General features: G+C 51.4%; 2 protein-coding genes across 10 annotated transcripts in view; one reads left to right on the forward strand and one right to left on the reverse strand.

Annotated features, from left to right (window-relative positions):
* Nucleotides 1–12,092, forward strand: part of FGFR1 (fibroblast growth factor receptor 1) — a 48,879-nt gene extending 36,787 nt beyond the window's left edge. For 6 of the 9 annotated variants that reach the window (XM_035004009.1, XM_035004010.1, XM_035004013.1 and 3 more), the window contains 12 exons: nucleotides 585–775; nucleotides 2,701–2,845; nucleotides 4,760–4,962; nucleotides 5,970–6,115; nucleotides 6,309–6,430; nucleotides 6,890–7,000; nucleotides 7,493–7,683; nucleotides 8,359–8,481; nucleotides 8,713–8,783; nucleotides 9,137–9,274; nucleotides 9,403–9,508; nucleotides 9,619–12,092. In XM_035004009.1, the coding sequence (XP_034859900.1) occupies nucleotides 585–775; nucleotides 2,701–2,845; nucleotides 4,760–4,962; nucleotides 5,970–6,115; nucleotides 6,309–6,430; nucleotides 6,890–7,000; nucleotides 7,493–7,683; nucleotides 8,359–8,481; nucleotides 8,713–8,783; nucleotides 9,137–9,274; nucleotides 9,403–9,508; nucleotides 9,619–9,795 (1,724 nt within the window). In that variant the 3' untranslated portion in view covers nucleotides 9,796–12,092. The remainder of the gene's footprint in view (nucleotides 1–584; nucleotides 776–2,700; nucleotides 2,846–4,759; nucleotides 4,963–5,969; nucleotides 6,116–6,308; nucleotides 6,431–6,889; nucleotides 7,001–7,492; nucleotides 7,684–8,358; nucleotides 8,482–8,712; nucleotides 8,784–9,136; nucleotides 9,275–9,402; nucleotides 9,509–9,618) is intronic. The other 3 variants (XM_035004011.1, XM_035004012.1, XM_035004015.1) reach the window with 1 other exon arrangement.
* Nucleotides 12,093–14,853: 2,761 nt separating this feature from the next.
* LETM2 (leucine zipper and EF-hand containing transmembrane protein 2) overlaps nucleotides 14,854–18,703 on the reverse strand; it is a 17,172-nt gene continuing 13,322 nt past the window's right edge. The window contains exons 8-11 of the mRNA XM_035004018.1: nucleotides 18,133–18,246; nucleotides 16,093–16,185; nucleotides 15,672–15,773; nucleotides 14,854–14,954 (exon numbers count right to left, since the gene is read on the reverse strand). Coding sequence (XP_034859909.1) covers nucleotides 14,892–14,954; nucleotides 15,672–15,773; nucleotides 16,093–16,185; nucleotides 18,133–18,246 — 372 coding nt within the window. The 3' untranslated portion in view covers nucleotides 14,854–14,891. The remainder of the gene's footprint in view (nucleotides 14,955–15,671; nucleotides 15,774–16,092; nucleotides 16,186–18,132; nucleotides 18,247–18,703) is intronic.

Consider the following 18,703-nt stretch of genomic DNA (forward strand, 5'->3'; position numbering starts at 1 on the left):
GGAAACGCTAGAAAGCACAGCACGCCTCTCGGTGCTGCTACGGCAGCCTCTTCCTCTCGGAGGCTCTGACCTCATTCTCTAGAGGTCTTAAGGTAAAGAGTTGCACAGCCAGCATTCTTCTTGGCTTTAAGGATATGGTATAAAAAGAAGCTTCTGGGCCAGCCGGATAGGACCAGAGATGGGCATTGCTAGTGAGCTCCTGGTGCTGCCGGTGCTGGTGCTCATGGACCACGCTTTGAGTAGCAAGTCTAAACGACTCTGTGTGATTTTCGTTAGGGAGGTCTGGGAGTGTGACTGAAGTTCTAGGGGTCTCCATTTAAGGCAAGAGAGACTTCTGGTGCCTGTGAAAATGGATGCATTGCCTCGCGGAGGGAGTTCCTCATCGTTTAGGACCTTCTTCCCTCTCCCAGCTCAGAGTCGAGGGGCTAAGGCTCAGCAGAGCCTGGAAATGCTCCTGCCCAGTGGAGAAGCCAAGGGGGAGCACACTTCTCCTTGGTGGTCTTTGAGACGCTCTCTATCAGCATCCCAGCCAGGAGTGGGCCATGGCGGGGCCTGACGAGCCTCTCCTCTCTCTTCCTCCACAGAGCGGTCCCCTCACCGGCCCATCCTGCAGGCAGGGTTGCCTGCCAACAAGACCGTGGCCCTGGGCAGCAATGTGGAGTTCATGTGTAAGGTGTACAGTGACCCACAGCCCCATATCCAGTGGCTAAAGCACATCGAGGTGAATGGGAGTAAGATTGGTCCAGACAACCTGCCATATGTCCAGATCTTGAAGGTAATCTTGGCCCCAGTCTCCGTGGGCTGGGTGCCGGGAAGGAGACCCGTATCTCCCTGGGCCCAAGTTGCTATGGTCAGGCTTGGTGCTGGCGACCGGGATGCATCCCTTACCTTCAGGCACCTGCTCCGTTTTAAATAGGGACCTAGCCACATTCCCCAGAGCTAGTGACAGGTCACAGAGTGACAGTGCAGTGGCAACCGAAGGCCGGGAGTGGGGAGGGTGGGGTGGCCACTGCTGGTTTCTAAGCCTTGAGAGTGACTTTGCTCAGGCTTTTGGGTCAGCTACTCAGGGAAGGCATTTGGACTCCTGATTTTCCATTGCCCAGAACCAAAGCCTTTCCAGCAAGCGTTTGCCAGATTCTGCCCTATTTCCCAAGTCACGTCCTTTCTGGCAAGTGAGTGAATGATAAGGGCACAACTCTTAGGTAGAGTTGGAAAAGCAGATGCCACAGGTAAATTCTAAACAGCGTCAGGAGTAATGGCCTTCTCTTCCTTTTTCCTCTCACTCCCAGACTTTCATTGTCCCCAAATGCTCCACTAATCCAGGGAAGGTAATTGCCTAATTCCCCCAGTGGATCTTGCAACAAGAAGTAACCAGAGGCTGGGAACGTGATTTACCTCCTGGTCCCAGAGTTAGACCTCCTCCTCCCCTGGCTTGGCCATCCCAGAGTTTTACTGGCCATGCCTTCTCTTCACTACTGGTGCTGAAACCGCTGTGTTGGAAAATGAGGCCATGGCCTTGGCCCGTGGCCGCCAGCTCCCTTCACAATGCCTGCCCCAGACCTGGAGGAGTGGGCCTGACACAGACAGAATGTGTGACTGGGGGCAGCGATTTTCTTTTTAAGTTCATTTTTCAGTCAGATGCTTTGGGCCTTCAGAGTCAACTTGGTTTGTCCTCCTAAAAAGGGAAAGATGATAAGTCTCACTAATGTCTCCCTTGCCTTAGCTCCCTGGGCCTGCCTTAACGTTACGTGGGAGCAAAGTATGGCCACGTCTCCGTGTGTGCCCCACTGACTGGCTTGTCGTTGGTTTGTTCTAGCATTCGGGGATTAATAGCTCGGATGCGGAGGTGCTGACCCTGTTCAATGTGACAGAGGCCCAGAGCGGGGAGTATGTGTGTAAGGTTTCCAATTATATTGGTGAAGCTAACCAGTCTGCGTGGCTCACTGTCACCAGACCTGTGGCAAAAGGTAATGGGGAGCTGGATGGGGCCCCGTGCTGGGAGTTTGATTCAGGCCCCACGCTGCTGGGGCAGGTGGGGAAGCCAGCACCCAACTCTCCCTGTTATCTTGCTGTATTTCTAGAGCCCAGAGCCATGGAAAAATACCCGGCCTGGGAGGCTGCTTTGGTTCGGTACTGTGTCGGTGTCAAACTCCGTCCCTCGTGTGTGCCCCTCGGCTGTGTGTGCGCTTGGGGCCACCGACCGGCCGCGTGCTGAACGACAGTGCAGACTGAGTCTGAGTGGTGGAGACGGGAAGGGGCCGGGGTTCCCCTTGCAGAGCGGCAGGCCGTGTGCGCGCGTGAGCGTGCACGCATGACGCAGCACCCATCCATCCCTCCTGTGTGTGCCCTCTGACTTTACCTGAAACCAAACAGCCCCCCGCCGCCGGGCCGCATTTCTCCATGCTGCCCGCCGCCCGCCCGCATGCTTGGACGGGCCAGGGGCTGCCAGCGTCTGGTGAAGGGTCGTAACCAGCCAGCGGCGGCTCAGGTCTGCGGAGCCCCTCCCTCAGGGTCTCACTGTCTTCCTCTAACAGGTCTCGCTGCCTGGTGGTTTTTGTGTGTTCCTTGTTGCAAAGGAGACGCTGCGGAGCATTCCTTCCTCCGGTTTTTCCCCCCTTCTCTTCCTCCATCCCTTTCTCTGTGTCTCTTAGAGGTCTCATGTCCTGTGCTTGTCCATTTTGCTTCCGTTGTCTCTTCTAGACTGCCGGAGTTAATACCACCGACAAAGAGATGGAAGTGCTCCACTTAAGGAATGTCTCCTTTGAGGACGCGGGGGAGTATACGTGCTTGGCGGGTAACTCTATCGGACTCTCCCATCACTCTGCATGGTTGACCGTTTTGGAAGGTATACACTGTACTTCTCCTCTCGATGTCCTGCCCTAGCCACGGGCACGGGGGGAGCATGCATTGTGGGGCTGGGGGAGACACAGAGCCAGGAGAGGTAGAGGAATGGGCTCCAGGGGCCAGCAGGTGGCCCTGGCGATTTGTCTAAGCTTGAGGGTCGAATCCTCTTGGCTCTCATGGGAGCTGTCCTCATTTTGCAGGAACACGGAGGCCTCCCACCTATATACCTGCATCTGGCTCTCCCCCTTGGCCAATGCAATGCATGCGTAGAATCTGGAGTTAACCTGCAGCTGGGCTCTCCTGCAGGGCAGGCGCCTTCCCTCCTTGGGTCCAGCAGCCTTCCCCAACTTGTCTGATCCTTTTTTGCTGGCTCCAGAGGTCTCAAGAGAGGCCCAGGCCTCCTCTAACCGGATGTAGGCATTCTGTAAAGAGGGGCTTGTTGCTTGTAAGGAACAGTGCCCGCCCACCCTGCCATCCTCTGATCTCGGAGGAGAGCTTCCACCCAGATGCGGGAACTGGAGCATTAAGTCAGGACTGACTCTGGAGGCCACTCCGTGCTGCCCTTGCATCCTCTTTGGCCCCCAAGAGGGGAGGTGTGTGTGTTGGGCTGGGAAGGAAGGAGCCTGCAGCCTGCTCAGGTGGTGGGCTGGTCTTCGCTGCCTCTTGAGTGTCCTGCACGTGGGTCTGGGCACAGTGCTATTCCTGTCGCTGCTGACACTCCCCTCCTCTCCCTCCCTCTCTCTTCCTCTGCCCTGCCTGGCCAGCAGGGTCTGACAGCACCCCTGCTTGAGGCAGAGAAGCGTTCTGTTTTTACCCCATCACTGTCTTTGTCCCGTGTGTGCTCCCACTTGGTTGTCTTTGTTTGTCCATCCTGGGGAGAGAGAAAAACAGAAACACTTCCTCCTGTTCTTAGCTCTGCTGCCTCCTTGTCAGGCTCCGGGGGTTCCTTTGGGCTCCATCTGGGGTCACACATAGTGTCTCTCCGGGGAGGTCCCCGGCACGCCTGCCTCTGTGGCCGGCTGGTGTTTGGAAGAATGCCATCCAAGGTAGAGGGGCGTTCACTCCGGGGGGGAAGCCTCCCCGCCTCACGTGTGCAAGCGAAGGGTGGGTTCAGCTGGGTGGGCTTCTGCGGGAGCGGGCTGGATTCTAAACAGAAGGTGGAAGAAGAGAATAAAACAGTGCCCCCTCCCCAGTTTCTTCATTCGGTTTTAGGAGTTAGGGCCTGAGTAGGATTCCTAAGTGTGGCAAAGTGGATGTTCTCCTCTCAAGCAGTCTAGATGCGGTGGGAAATGAAGCTAGTTTTGCTGGGGAGTTAGCTAGGTACAAATATTTACGTGTCTGACCTGACATAGGTAGCATAGGCAGAAGGCGATGACCCAGGACACAGACTGGGTCTCCCCCCCGCCTTGAACTCATGATGTGTCACTGTATGCCCGGCGCTGTGGCATGTGGAAATGGAGAAGGTGTTCATGGGCTGTCAGGGACAACAGACTCTTAAGTGGTTCGTCTGTCCCATGTGATAGGTGGAAACACGCAGGACTAAGGCTCTGCTGAGAAGGGCCGGGTTTCCATGAGTAGACGGAGAAAGCCCTTGTGGGTACCGAGTACCCGTGGATCCCAGCAGTCCCGCTGAGCAAGGCGGGCTCCTGAATGAATGAGGATGGGCCTCACGTGGCAAGATAGTTCTAATCCATCCCCCTTGGGGGATTCGAGTCAGGATCGGGAAGATTCAGAGATCATATGCTATCTGATCTGCTCAGTGACAGACCTTAGTCCCAGCTGGGACCCAGCTTGGTTCTTCTCTGCCCTGAAAATTCTCAGAGGAAAGGAGATGGGGGTTGTTTTTCTTATGAAGCTGGGACCCTAGTGGTCTGGGCCCTCAGAGCCTGCTAACACCCTGTTCACACTGACTCAGCCCTGGAAGAGAGGCCAGCAGTGATGACCTCACCCCTGTACCTGGAGATCATCATCTATTGCACGGGGGCCTTCCTCATTTCCTGCATGGTGGGGTCTGTCATCATCTACAAGATGAAGAGTGGTACCAAGAAGAGCGATTTCCACAGCCAGATGGCCGTGCACAAGCTAGCCAAGAGCATCCCTCTGCGCAGACAGGTAACAGAAAGTAGATAGGGGATTTGCACGCCCTGCATCAGCTCCTCTCCCTGTGTCCCCGGGGCCGCCGCCAGGACCTTCAAATGCCCTGCCCTCTCCTCTGTCCCCAGCCTACCACTTCCAGCTTTGCTTTCTAGCTTTTGGGCCAGGGGCAGTAGAATGTCCTAAGTGCTCCAGAGTTGGGTTCCAGGCTGTTCTAGCCCATGAATTTGGAATGCCCACCATACCCCAACTGCCAGCCCCCTGTTCACCTGGCATGTGGATCGGGAGAAAGCCCTAGCCAGGCTGAATGTGCAACTCATATTGTACTTTTGAACGGTCCCCGAGGGTCAGTTAGAGGTACAAAGATACAGAGCAGAGAAGAGGACCTGAGTCAGGTGCCAGGATGCCACCCTCCTCTCATCCAAGGAAATGGAACAGAGGGTGAAGGCGTGTGAAAGGAGGGAACGTTCATTTGGAGCTGGGCTAATTCTGGAGGGTGCTTTGGGAGTTAGGAATCCATAATCTGGGGCGCCTGGGTGGCTCCAGTTGGTTAAGTGTCTGCCTTCCACACAGGTCCTGATCTGCTTCTCCCTCTGCCCCTCCCCGCTGCTCATGCTCACTCTCACTCGCTCTCTCTCTGAAATAAATAAAATCTTTAAAAAAAAAAAAAAAAGGAATGCATAATCTGAGGCAGGGTTTTCACAAAGAATGGGGACAACAATAGAGTTGTGATTGCAATGATAGGTTACAAAATGTCAGTCTGGAAGAGGGAGATTTGGTCTGCTCCTGTTAAATGAATGGAAAGGGGAGCTGGCGGCAAAAATAAGTCCGTTTTCGAACTTAGGTCTTCAGACCTCTTGTGGTCTTTCTGCCACTCTGTGTTGGAGAAAGAACATCAGATAACAGATACACACCTCTGCCATCGGCGGAAAGCCCTGAGGAGGAGTTGCAGGAATCCTCTGTGGCTCGGTCCCCCAGCCCCCTCCCCCACCCCATCCTCGCTAGAAGGGTGACCCCACGCTTCCCTGTAGGTGTCGGCGGATTCCAGTGCATCCATGAACTCTGGGGTTCTGCTCGTTCGGCCCTCACGTCTCTCCTCTAGTGGAACCCCCATGCTGGCTGGGGTCTCTGAATACGAGCTTCCTGAAGACCCTCGCTGGGAGCTGCCTCGAGACAGGTAATACTTTAACTCTCAACTTTCTGAGGAAGTCCCCCGCTGGGAGTGAAGGGATACCAGATACATCCAGAAAGAACAGTTTGACACTTTCTGCTCTCAGCTGGGTGGAATTTGGAGAGGTGGAGACAGGATGGCCCTTCCAGGCTGAAATTTTACCAGCCCCATCTCACACCACCCTCTCTTTTCCCAAAAGGCTGGTTTTAGGCAAACCCCTGGGAGAGGGCTGCTTTGGGCAGGTGGTGTTGGCGGAGGCCATTGGGCTGGACAAGGACAAACCCAACCGTGTGACCAAAGTGGCTGTGAAGATGTTGAAGGGTAAGTGATGTTTCTGTCCTTGAAAAAACAAACCCGCCGTTGTCCAAGCAGACTGTGGGCCTTGGGCCACCAGTCTCTCCGGTGCCCTGTCATGGTCCACACCTGCCACACGGCCTGTGTAGCATCTCCTGGGTATGGAGGGGCATCATTCTGAACCCTGAGATGGCCACGCTCTCCCTTAGTTCCTTGGCATCAGTCTGGGCTGTGGGCAGGTGTATTCTAGATCCCATTGCTAGCTGGGTTTTCCCATCCTGTCCTCCACCCCACACACTAGCACACATTGCCAACAACTCTCATAAAGGGGAAGGGAAAACCAATTCGGGTGTGAAATGGGGAGGAGAGAGAAGCAAGTCCCCGAAAACCGGGCTTCCTCGAGCATCCTCCACTCCCTTCGCTTTCCTCCTCTCATCCTCCCTTCCAAGTAAATGAGTCTCATGCCCTCCCGGTTTGTGTGTAAAGCGGACGCAACAGAGAAAGACCTGTCAGACCTGATCTCAGAAATGGAGATGATGAAGATGATCGGGAAGCACAAGAACATCATCAACCTGCTGGGGGCCTGCACACAGGACGGTAGGCACTAAGCTAGTCCGGCTCTCCCGCCCCTGCCAGCATAGGGTCTCAGCCGAGAACCTGGGCCTCCCACTCGGATAACAGTGTCTGTCAGGGAGAAGATAGTAACAGTGACCAGGCATCTCAGTGACGCTTAGGGAAGGGGGTTAAGAGGAGAGGCCAGTTTAGCAGTAGCTGGAGTTACTTCTCGGGGTCTGGTGTTCATCTGAGAAGACAGGTATCTAGATTCATACACATAGTGTGGGGGTGGAACCAGGTGAGTCACTGTGGCCTAAATTAGGGCTCCCCCCCACCCCCAGGTTTGCTCGGGAACTTCCTGGAGTATGCTGGGAAGAATCCTTTCCCTAGCTTTTTTGGGGTAGTGGAGTGAATTTCCCAGGCTCCCTAAAGGTGCAGTTAGGCCTGTGGTGTGTGGTTGGGGGTGGGGCTTCCTGGGGGCGAAGCTGAGCACCTGCCTGCTCACCGACGGCCCGTCTGTCCACGCACCCCCAGGTCCTTTGTACGTCATCGTGGAGTACGCCTCCAAAGGCAACCTACGGGAGTACCTGCAGGCCCGGAGGCCTCCTGGGCTGGAGTACTGTTACAACCCCAGCCACAGCCCAGAGGAGCAGCTCTCCTCCAAGGACCTGGTGTCCTGCGCCTATCAGGTGGCCCGGGGCATGGAGTATCTCGCCTCCAAGAAGGTATGGCTCCTGAGGGTTCCCCTGGGTGAGGTCGGGGTGGGAACAGAGCCTCCCTTGTCCTCCGGTTACAACTTTGCATCGTCTGGAGCACCGCCTACCCGTGCTGTCTCAGGCTCTCAGGGGCGTCAGAGTGCGGAAAGCCAGCTCAGACTGCATTGCCACTCTCCGGGTAGCCCCAGGCAGCTACTTCTAGATCTCCAAATACAAAGAAAGAATGATAAGCCCTATGGTGTGGCTTGGTTATGGGGCACGATGAAGTCCCGTGTGACGGTGTGAAGTTCAGTGTTGGTGCTCCGATAAACGGAGGCTTCGTCTGAGCCCCAGCCCGATGCACATGTGCTGCAGCTGGGGGCCAGCGCTTGAGAGCACCCACCTCCCCCGACTGGACAGAAGCATCCAGGTTCAGCCTTCCTGGGTGCGGGTCCAGAGCTGTGAGTTGGGAGGAGCGGCAAGAGAGCCCCACACAGAGGGTTTGCTACGGTGATTGAGGGGCCTGGAGCTGGAGGTGCTCGAATGGCTGGCTTTGAAGTGGCAGAGAGGGACCTCGTAGCAGCAGTCTGGAAAGGTCGAGGGGTCGTGGTGTGGCGGGAGGAGGCTCGAGTGCTGGAGCAGCAGCCCCGGGGCAGGCTGACGGCGGGCCACCCCTCACCTGCGTCCCGTTTCTTCTGTGCACAGTGCATACACCGAGACCTGGCCGCCAGGAACGTGCTGGTGACCGAGGACAACGTGATGAAGATCGCAGACTTCGGCCTCGCGCGGGACATTCACCACATCGACTACTATAAAAAGACAACCAACGTAAGTGCTGGGACAGAACCGGCCGCAGGTCCTCTGCCCAGGACTCCGTTGGGCTTTCTCCTACTTCCATCTCCGGGCTGGGACCCAGCACGGCTGGCCTTGCTTGAGAGACGGTGCGGTGGGACAAGCCGAGCATGTGTCCTCCCCATGTCCAGTCCTGTGTGTGCCCCCCGCTTGTCCCCCCATCGCCCGGGCCTGGGCTACCCCCAATATCCCTTGTGCCGCTTATAGGGCCGGCTGCCTGTGAAGTGGATGGCTCCCGAGGCCTTGTTTGACCGGATCTACACCCACCAGAGCGACGTGTGAGTTTGAAAGAGGCAATTGCCCGGGATACGTGGAATAGAAAATTCCAGCACAGTAGAGTCCTGCATGTCCCTCGAGATCGACGGGGGTCTCCTTCCCTTTCGGAGAGAACAAAACAAAACATTGGATGTGTCCCCCTCCTTTGTTCACTTGGTAGAGGTTGAAAGGCCAGTGTGAGTGCCAGCACTAGCCCCTGTTTTCCCCCGTAAGCGTCTGTCCTGGGGGAGGGTGGGGTCAGGATGACGCCCTGGGGGGTGGGGTCAGGATGACATGCTGGGGAGGGGGTGGAAAGGACTCTAGGCTGGCCTGGCTCTGTGCCCATAAGACCCGGTGGCTCTGTGCTCCTCCACAGCTGGTCTTTTGGGGTGCTCCTGTGGGAAATCTTCACCCTGGGAGGCTCCCCATATCCCGGCGTGCCTGTGGAGGAGCTTTTCAAGCTGCTGAAGGAGGGTCATCGGATGGACAAGCCCAGTAACTGCACCAATGAGCTGTAAGCATGGGAAGACACCTGAGGTCCTGGGCCAGGCCCTGGGGGAAGAACGGAAGGAGAACGGGGTTTAGCTTGATAAAGCAGCCCTGCCTGGTCCTTCCTCCCCTGACTCGACGATCCTCTCCCAGATACATGATGATGCGGGATTGCTGGCACGCAGTACCCTCTCAGAGACCTACCTTCAAGCAGCTGGTGGAAGACCTGGACCGCATTGTGGCCTTGACCTCCAACCAGGTGAGGCTGTCCTATCCCAGACCTCCGGTCGCCGTCCACGAGGTGCACCTCTGTGAGTGAGCGCTGCCGCGGGGCGGAGAATGCTAGACCACTTGTCTCTCCTTGCACAGGAGTACCTGGACCTGTCCGTGCCCCTGGACCAGTACTCTCCGAGCTTTCCCGACACCCGAAGCTCAACCTGCTCCTCGGGGGAGGATTCGGTCTTCTCTCATGAGCCGTTGCCGGAGGAGCCCTGTCTGCCCCGACACCCAGCCCAGCTTGCCAATGGCGGACTCAAACGACGCTGACTAGCACCCCCGCCCCCCTGCCCAGACTCCGTCATCCGCTGTGTCCCTCATCCCCCAGCCCTCCCTGCGGGACTCACTGCCTGCCCCTTTGCCCCTTTCGTGCCGGCAGGAGCTAGCTGCCTACCTGAGGCCTTTACCCCACGGAGTTCACCTCTCTTCCTCCTGCTCCTCCTCCTCACAACCTGCTTGTGTGAGAGAGGAGCAGAGAGGCAGGTACTTGCTCATGGCCACTTCGTCCCCTCCCCCTTGTTGGACCAAGACCCCTCCCCGCTACTTGCCACTTCAGAGCAGTGCCTGGAGGGCTGGGGAGTGGGAGATGAGCAGGCATGCGGGCCAGAGCTGGGCGAGAGCTGACGGAGCTTTCCTGTGTTGGTTTTGTCTGCTTCGTGGACCCCTAAGCCTGAGCTCTGGGGGCGGGGGCCTCGTCCTCAGGGCTGCAGCCGTAGCCGGGGGAGGTCGAGTGCTCTGGGCCTTGGCTGAGGGCAGCCTCTGCCCCAGATAGATGGTGCCAGTGGCTTATTAATTCCGATGCTAATTTGCTTTGCTGACCAAATACCTGGTACCAGAGGCTGGGGAGGCAAAGGCTGGGAGCAGTGTCGTGGCCCTGGGGCTCAGCCCCAAACTGGGGGCTTTGTACATAGCTATGAAGAAAACACAAAGTGTATAAATCTGAGTATATATTTACATGTCTTTTTAAAAGGGTCGTTACCAGAGATTAACCCACTGGGTAAGATGCTCCTGGTGGCTGGGAGGCATCAGTTGCTATATATTAAAAACAAAGAAAAAAGAAAAAAAAAAAAAGGAAAATGTTTTTAAAAAGGTCATATATTTTTTGCTACTTTTGCTGTTTTATTTTTTTAAATTATGTTCTAAACCTATTTTCAGTTTAGGTCCCTCAATAAAAATTGCTGCTGCTTCATTTTTATATGGGCTGTGTGACAGGGGACAAGGGAGAGAATGTCAGCTGGAAAGGAGTGAGCCTCGTGGGCCCTGGGGCTGTGTCTGTCCCGAGGGTGCCCCAGCTGCCTGCACTTCCCTCACAACTGCTTCCCCTCAGGTCTTGCACCGGGACCTCCCCCGGGACAAACCTCCTACCGCTCCGATGCTTTTTGGAAAGGCGGGAAGAGATGACCGTGTGTGGTGGGCAGGAACCTCAGTGCACCCGAGGCTCTGGGCCCCGAGCCAAGGCTCCGCCACCCTCAACCACAGATTGTTTCCTCAGCGGAAACTGGTGGGGTTGGGTGGGGTGGGAGGGTCAGAAGGGGGGCTGGGGGCCTACCTGGGAATAGCCAAGGGGTAGAGCTAGAGGGATTTAAGAGGAAAGCTACGGATTAGGGGACCCAGGGCCTGCAGAAACTCAAACCCAGATACGCAACTCCCCCTTCATGTGGGTGCGGTTTTGTCTGTACTTCTACGTGAAGGAAAACTTGTCACCTAAGATCAGTTTGACATTCGGGCCCCTTGCTTCATGTCTCCCAGCTTACTCTGGTCATGCTTCTCCCACCCCCCCACCCCACCCCACCATTCTTCCTGTGTCTGTGACCAGACTTCATTTGCTAGAACTCTCGCAGATCTTGGTTTCCTATAGTTCTTCCAGGACAAACTCCACCCCATCCCCCAGGAAAGGGGAAAAATTCTCTGAATGTTTGGTGTTTGGCTGCTTGGAAATTTTCTTTCTCTGCCACCTGCTGGTGATCACTGCACTCAACATGTGGATCCCTCCTCAGAACCTCAGCCCTGAAATTGCGAGTACTCTGCCCCCCCCCAAAGCTTACTCTTTGCGGGATTACTGCGAAATACAGAAGAAAGTCGGATTTGCTTTCATTTCTGCAGGGCAAACGGGATTGCTGCTTTAAGTTTCCTTTCTGAGCTAGCTATTTGGGGGGCAGTTGCAGTGTTGGCCGCTGTTGTAAACTTCTCTCTTATCCTTGTGTCTCTCTGTAAATATGCGTCTGTCAACATATTACAGTTTGTGTTTGTGTTTAAAGAAGGCGTAATTTGGTGAACAGAGCCAGGAAATGAATTTCTGCTCTTAAAATCATTTGATTTGAGACCGTAGAGTGGTGTCTTTCCTTGTAAAATACTGATGATCACTTCCGCCTCAGCCCTCCCTTGAAACAATGTTGTGTGAGGGATGGAGGATCTATAAGGGGCTTTTAACATGCCTTTGGGAAAGGTGCTGGAGAACCAAAAGGCACTGTTACCATAACTGTGATGTCCTTGCTGTTACTACTCCAATCGCCCACAAATTTCCCCAGAGACTGAGCTGGCTGTCAAATAAAAGATAGTAAAATTGACCTGAGGGAAAATGAAATGGCCGTTTTACTTAGATAACCAGATTGTGTCTCCTGAGGAAAGGAATCCAGTTTATCTAATGAAGACGTCGTGCTGTCAAGGCACTGAATCTGTCTGGTTTTGGAGGGTTAAAAGATTAGGGCCTGGGATCATCACACCATTAATCAATACTGCCTTTCCACCTTTTTCTAATTGCCATAGACTGGGGATCATCAGTCCCTTGGCACCACTAATGTACTGTATCGATCCTCAAGTAAGAAAGATTGAACCTCAGACGAAGCAAGAAATCGGTCTCCATGACAGCGAAGCCGCAGTGCCTGTCAGCCGCCACTGGGGGGCGACAGCAGGCCAAGGTCTCCGTCAACGTCGGCGGGGGCGGGGAGGATGCGCCAGTCTCCTTCGGAGCTCCATTAGTCTGACCTCACCTACTGTGAACTAACTGGTGGTGACTGGGAAATCTTTAGCATTACAGTGTATTTATTTGATGTCACCAATGTGACTGGTATTGTAATGACAAGTACAGAATTAGACGTGGCACAGGCGTGGGGTCCATAAATACCAAGCACCACCAACACCTCCGTGTTGTAGCAAAACTTATGTGTGAGATGCAGGCCAAATCTGACATCACCACCGAGGCCTGATTTTAGAAGCTGCCTAAAACCACACCCAGTGAGGAGATGAGCAGTTGGCACAGCGAGGGCCTAGGCATCTGCAAGGCAGGAGAAAGCTCTGTAGCAAGCTAGCCTAGCCCCCCACCCCACTGCTCCACTGGGGAGAGCTGGGGAGACGGAAGGTCAGCAAGAACCCAGCTGTTCAGGAAGAGTCAGTCCGGGGCAAGTTCTCTCCAGCCCGGCACCTAAGAGCATTCAGGGCCACGTATACGACACCGCCTCCCAGATGTTTGTGTTGGAGTGTAAAAGTGACATTTAATGGACATGCTGCCAGCGATCGCCTCGTCTCTTGTTACTCACGGAGGGCTGGGGTCCGTGGTGTGCTGGAGCTGATGGTGCACACCTCTTCCTGACTCTTCAGTGACCTCCTGTTGGCAGCTTGAAGTCAAATGCTACCAATCAGGGCACTTCCTGTCCCCCACCCAGAGTCGGTTGTTAACCGTTTACCAGAACACCACTAGCTCGGTTTCAGCGCGGGCCTAGATGTAACAATCCTACAGAGCCCAACAGCCAAGAGCTCTAGGTGATGAGACCAAAGAAACATCCTAGACTTCTCTGAGCTACTGTCCTAAGAATGGGAAGAAGGGTAGTATGTCCAGTGTCTCAGATGCCTAGATGTAGAAAAAAGTGGGTGAGGGCCAGCTGGGGCCAGAAGTGACCAGGGGCCCCTTGCCCTAAGCATTCCCACTCCGCCTTGTAGGGAAAGCCAGAAAGAACTGTAGAACAGCCCAGTAGTACTTATGAATCATTCAGCTAAAACAGGATTGAACAAGTTAAGCAGCTAAGCCCTTGCCCACATTCAACACTTGAAATGTGAGCTAATTAAAATAAACACCCATCATTTTAAAAATGGGAGAATTTATTGTGAATCACCTTGCTAGGCCAATGGCGAGATCCACTGAACGCTGCATAGCAGGGATTCATCATTCTCGAGGAACTGGAGTTCGTTAGCAGGCCACGGTCGGGCTTTTCCTCAAGGTGGAGAGGAGGCCTAAAAAACATTGTCAAGTACAGATCCTTGCTGGGAAGTGCCAACGACAGTCCTCCCTTGGGTGACCCCAGAGAGGGAGACTGGGGTTGCGCTTGGCTTAAATGACTCCGCTCTAACTGCTTTCAATTTACAGCGAGCAGAGAAGACCAATTTCATCACCCACAAGCCAAAATACCTTCTTTCTAAGCACTGCCCGAGGGAAGAGAGCTGTTGGTCAGCTGCATGGCAAGGTATTATGTTAAGTTTTCTCAGGACTGACCATCCTGAAAACGCCGAACATAAGGATCTGAACATAATACTCATTACTTGGTCGCAAAAGGGATTATATCAGACTTTAACCACCCCGATGACTAACAAATGGTCTTGTTGGTGAAAGACAAACAGACCAGGAAAACATACACCCAGCACAGACAAATGGTTAAGTCTTAAACCCTTAATTATGTTTCCTGGAAAAATGGTGGCTAACGAAAGCCCCGCATCCCGGAGTAGTGGCAGCCTCCCAGATCCTGCAGCCCCCGCAGGCCCCAAGGCGGGGCCTCCCAACAGCCAAGCACCAGCCAGGCCTTGCTGATCACCAGTCTGCCGAGCTCCCCGTTTTCTTCTCCACAAAGCTTTTTCTTCTTCAGATCCAGAAAGGCCTTACTGGGGAGTACCTCCATTCCATCTCATTAAGGTGCTTTGCTTCCAGGGCACTATTCCTACTGATGGATCCCTGAAAAAGTTAGGTGGTCTCACAATGGTTTTGGAGTTTCCAAGTCCTTACTCGAGGAATCTAAGGTGCCAGGCTGATTCCATTATGAAAAGAAAAAAAAAAAAAAATTCCTCCCTTAAAGGACACGCACAGGAATACAAAGCTGTTCAAAAATAACATGGGGAGGGGGCTTTACACACAATTTAGTGGGATAACATCATGGTACAGAGGAAGTTGGCTTTGCAATTATATTTCTAAATGGTCTGAACTTGGTCTCACTGCTGACATCATCTGGAACAGGTACAAGGCCTCAAAGGCATATCCCAAGGACGACATGGCTGATCCTCTGCTTAAACCAGACACAGAGCGTCTCAGCTGGGCGGTCCTATATGGATGCCACCACTGCGGGCAGGAGCTGACGACAGTGAGCTTCATCCTCCGCTGGTCCTTATGCTCCTTTTGAACTCGCCTTGCTGTTCTGTGTTGTCTTTTGTGATTTGGCCTGGAGCGTCTGGGTACAAAACGTAAGGACTTTAGGCACTGCCCGCAGTGAGATGTGGAAGCTCCTCAGGAGTCCCTTTTCTATTTTCTTAATCAAATAATGACAGACCACAAAGTCAAATCCAAGGATGCAACTCACCTCGATAATAAAAATTAAGACGACCTGCCAGCAAGGACCCCGGGTGTCCACCCCAGGGCGTCTGCGTGTTGGCCAGCTCTCTTCCTCGGCCCTCGGAGGCCAGTAGAGCTGGTCGAACTCTCCCATGACCCCCCCGCCCCAAATTCTTTCATCCAAACGGGAAAAGCAGATAGATAAGTAATTTCTTATTTACATACATTTCTCCTAAGATTTAAATTGCTTTCCTGCTAGTATTTCCTGACATTTGAAGCCTGTGTGAAATACACAACATATGGGGACTATTTCCATCTGGCACAAAAGAAAATAAGAATCTGCCTATATTGTAATTAGCTTCTAGACTTCACATGTTTAGGCCTCATCCACAACTGCATTGGTTGATAAGTTGGGGGGTTTTTTTGGGGGGGGGTTGCTTTTGGATAATTGAGTTTTTAAAATGTAGTGGTTATAAAACGACGAAAGTTCAGCCTACAACTTCCTGTTTGGATAACAGGAAGAAGCATGAGGTGTTTTGCAATAGTAACAACTCTAGATTCTCACTGCCCTTAAAAATAACTAGAGACAAAATGTGTTCTTTTTTCAGATACTTACAGCTTCTTTAGCAGAAGTGATGGGTCCTTTAGGTAATGGGATAGGCGTTGATGGTGTTGTGGGGGACGAGGGAACGGGCGGCAGCTGTATAAATTCTTCATCCTTGAACAGCAGAACTGAGAGTTGGGTTACTGATTTAAAACAAAATGGGTATTCGATCTATAGTCACACTGCCGTGACCACCAGGAGCGTGAAACAACCACATCTTCCCTCACAGGTTCAAGAGGCTAAATCTGGAACCTAATTACATAGAGCCAAATGTTGACCTTTTTAAGAAACAGATCTGATAGTACAATAAATAGTCCTGATTAAAGAACACCATTGTATTGAAATTCAGTTTCACTAAGAGAGGTAAAAATGGATAAATTAACTTATTTTCATTTTTAAACCTAATTAATCAAATGAAAAGTAATAGTCTAACCTTAGTTCCCTTCAGTGAAGGTGCTAAATCCACCAGCGTCTCTTTAGATTCAGGAGAAGTAGGTGATTCCACAGGAATATCTGGTTTTGGAGACTAGGAAGAGAAGTATTTTATAAGAACATCAGCTTTCTGCTATTCCTGAAACTCGAAAGCATTTTTACAGTAGTTAATGCTTTCTAGCACAACTTGCTTTCCACTCACTAAATCCCTAACTTCTTCCAACTATGCCCTATAGGAGAACGTATGAAATATGTCCCTGAAGGAACAACTTAGTATTATTTATCTTGGAGTTTTGAGCTCCCTACATACAAAAGTTGCACTCTAATGAGATTCTAGTATTAAAACTCCTCGGTCTGGGCGCTTGGCTAGCTCAGTTGGTGGAGCATGCAACTCTTGGTCTCAGGGTTGTGAGTTCGAGTCCAGTGTTGGGTGTAGAGATTACTTAAAAAATAAATTTAAAAAAAAAAGTCCTCAGCCATTAACAAGCTCCTGATTTGCCAATTCTAGTCCTGTTTTCAGTCTGACAAAAGAAGGTTGCCTTTTCTCAATTACTCATCAGCTTCTAACAGCATTGATATAACTTACTCAAAATTGACATCTTTATCATTTTTGGTGTCTAATAATAAATGATAAGTTTTTCTGATTTATTAAAATGGTAGGTGCTGCTTAATAGAAGCTCCTGCAACATGAGGAAAATGGAAGACATGGTATTTTGAGAATAGCTAGCTAACCTATCTTCAAGAATTATAATTAGATTTAAAAAGTAAATATGTCACTGCTCTTTGGAAATAAGTAATTGCTTTGTGTACTTGGGAGGGAAAAGAGCTACATATATCCAAAATTAAAGTATATTTAACTTGACGTCTCTAAATTCTTTACTGAACCTAGCATGCTACTTATTCTCATTTTGTATATATGGAAAACAGAAGTTTAAAAATGTGGTTTAAAAAAAAAAAACAACCAATAAAATGCCGAGGAGCTTGTCATTTTGTCCTTAATTTCTAGGTCTTTCTCAAACATTCCAAAAAGCAACATCTGGCTGAAGTGTTTATGCCCCTCTAGAATAATTCTGAGAACACAAAATTAGCTCTGAGATATTGTGCTATTCCAAGATTTCCTTGCTTCTGAGAACAGTCTAAGAATGACAAATTTGGTCTGTCTTAAAGACCAAAGATAGAGTAAGAACCAGGTAGGCTGCCTTTTAGAAGATGGTCTGGGTTCCAAAATTGCTCCCACTCTCCCTCAAATCCTTCCCAGACAAAGCCCAAATCTGATTAGTCTCTGGAAATATGGAAAGGCAAAGCATGAGGGTGTTCCCTGGAGTACATTTGTCATGCTGGACTTCATATCATTTCCTTTGGCTTGTCCAAGGAGTCACTAGCATAACTAAATTAAAAATGATGGGTCCCCACTTCAGAGAACTTAGTTTCATCTACTAAACCACATGTGCAGCATCTTCCACAATGGTCTCTCCTTTCTCATTCATACAGATTCTGACTTAGACATGAAGCCACAAAGTAGAGAGGTGAGAGGCCCCTTCTGCCAGAGCAAGATGCTCTAGTGATTGGGCTAATCCTGAGCTTTTTGGTAAAATGCCAGGAGGGGGGGAAAAAAGCTGTTGAATTAAAGGCAACAAAAAATGATTAAGGAAATGAGTGGAAGGAAGACAAAAAGTTTATATTCTAGATTGGCCTTTCATTGCTTCAAAATTAATAGGAATCTGGACAAATGAAATAGACACGAAAGAAGAGGAACCATTCAGTTTCAGAAGAGCAAGAGTCTGCTAATGAAGACTAGATAGTTAAGGAGAAAGAATAAACTGGATTCCTAAATCGAGCTGGAACAAAGACAGTAAAAGCTCTATAGCTAGAGTTAGTTTTAGCAATTTTAATTTTTTTGTGGAATTTTTTAAAGATTTTAAAGCCCACTGGACCAAATGCCAAAAGATATTCCAAAAGAAATGTCTACCTTAACTGTAAGAGGAAATAAGACATTTGTGGAGAGGCCCCAGTTAAGGAAATCCAGATCCTGGGCACTCACCTCCCCGCTTAGTGGTATCTCAATCGGCTTTGGCTTCACATCTATCAGGTAGAAGGTTCGTGACAGAAGCAACAGAGAAGGAGGGACGTTCTCCTTCAGGTGGAGGTCCTGCCACTGGAGAATCGAAGGAGAATAAAACAGGACAGAACCCCAGCATGTTAGAACTGGACATGACCCACCGTCACCGACTGCTTCCCTGGTTTCACAGCTTCCCCAGGCACGTGCTGGGAACCAGCAGCAGGACAAGGATGGGAACACTAGTCTCCTGGCTTCAGCACCAGTGGCTGTAGTCTGCATCCCCCCTCGCGACAGTGGGATCCTCTGAGTTGGAGGGGGAGCATTCCAGTCACCTCTCAAATCGACTGTGGATCAAAGGAGCTAAGTATCTTCTCTTAGACACAGAGCAGATAAGGGGAAAGAATAAGACTCACTCATAACCAAAGAAAGAAACATTAAAATGAGAATGAGTATAATTTTCAAGTATCAAACTGGCCAACCTTTTAAAAAAATAAATACATAGATAGATAGATAGATAGATAGATAGATAGATAGATAGATAGATAGATAGATA

Source organism: Mirounga leonina, unplaced genomic scaffold (genome assembly GCF_011800145.1).
Source record: "Mirounga leonina isolate KUSES-001 unplaced genomic scaffold, KU_Mleo_1.0 Mir_128, whole genome shotgun sequence".
Lineage (NCBI taxonomy): Eukaryota > Metazoa > Chordata > Mammalia > Carnivora > Phocidae > Mirounga > Mirounga leonina.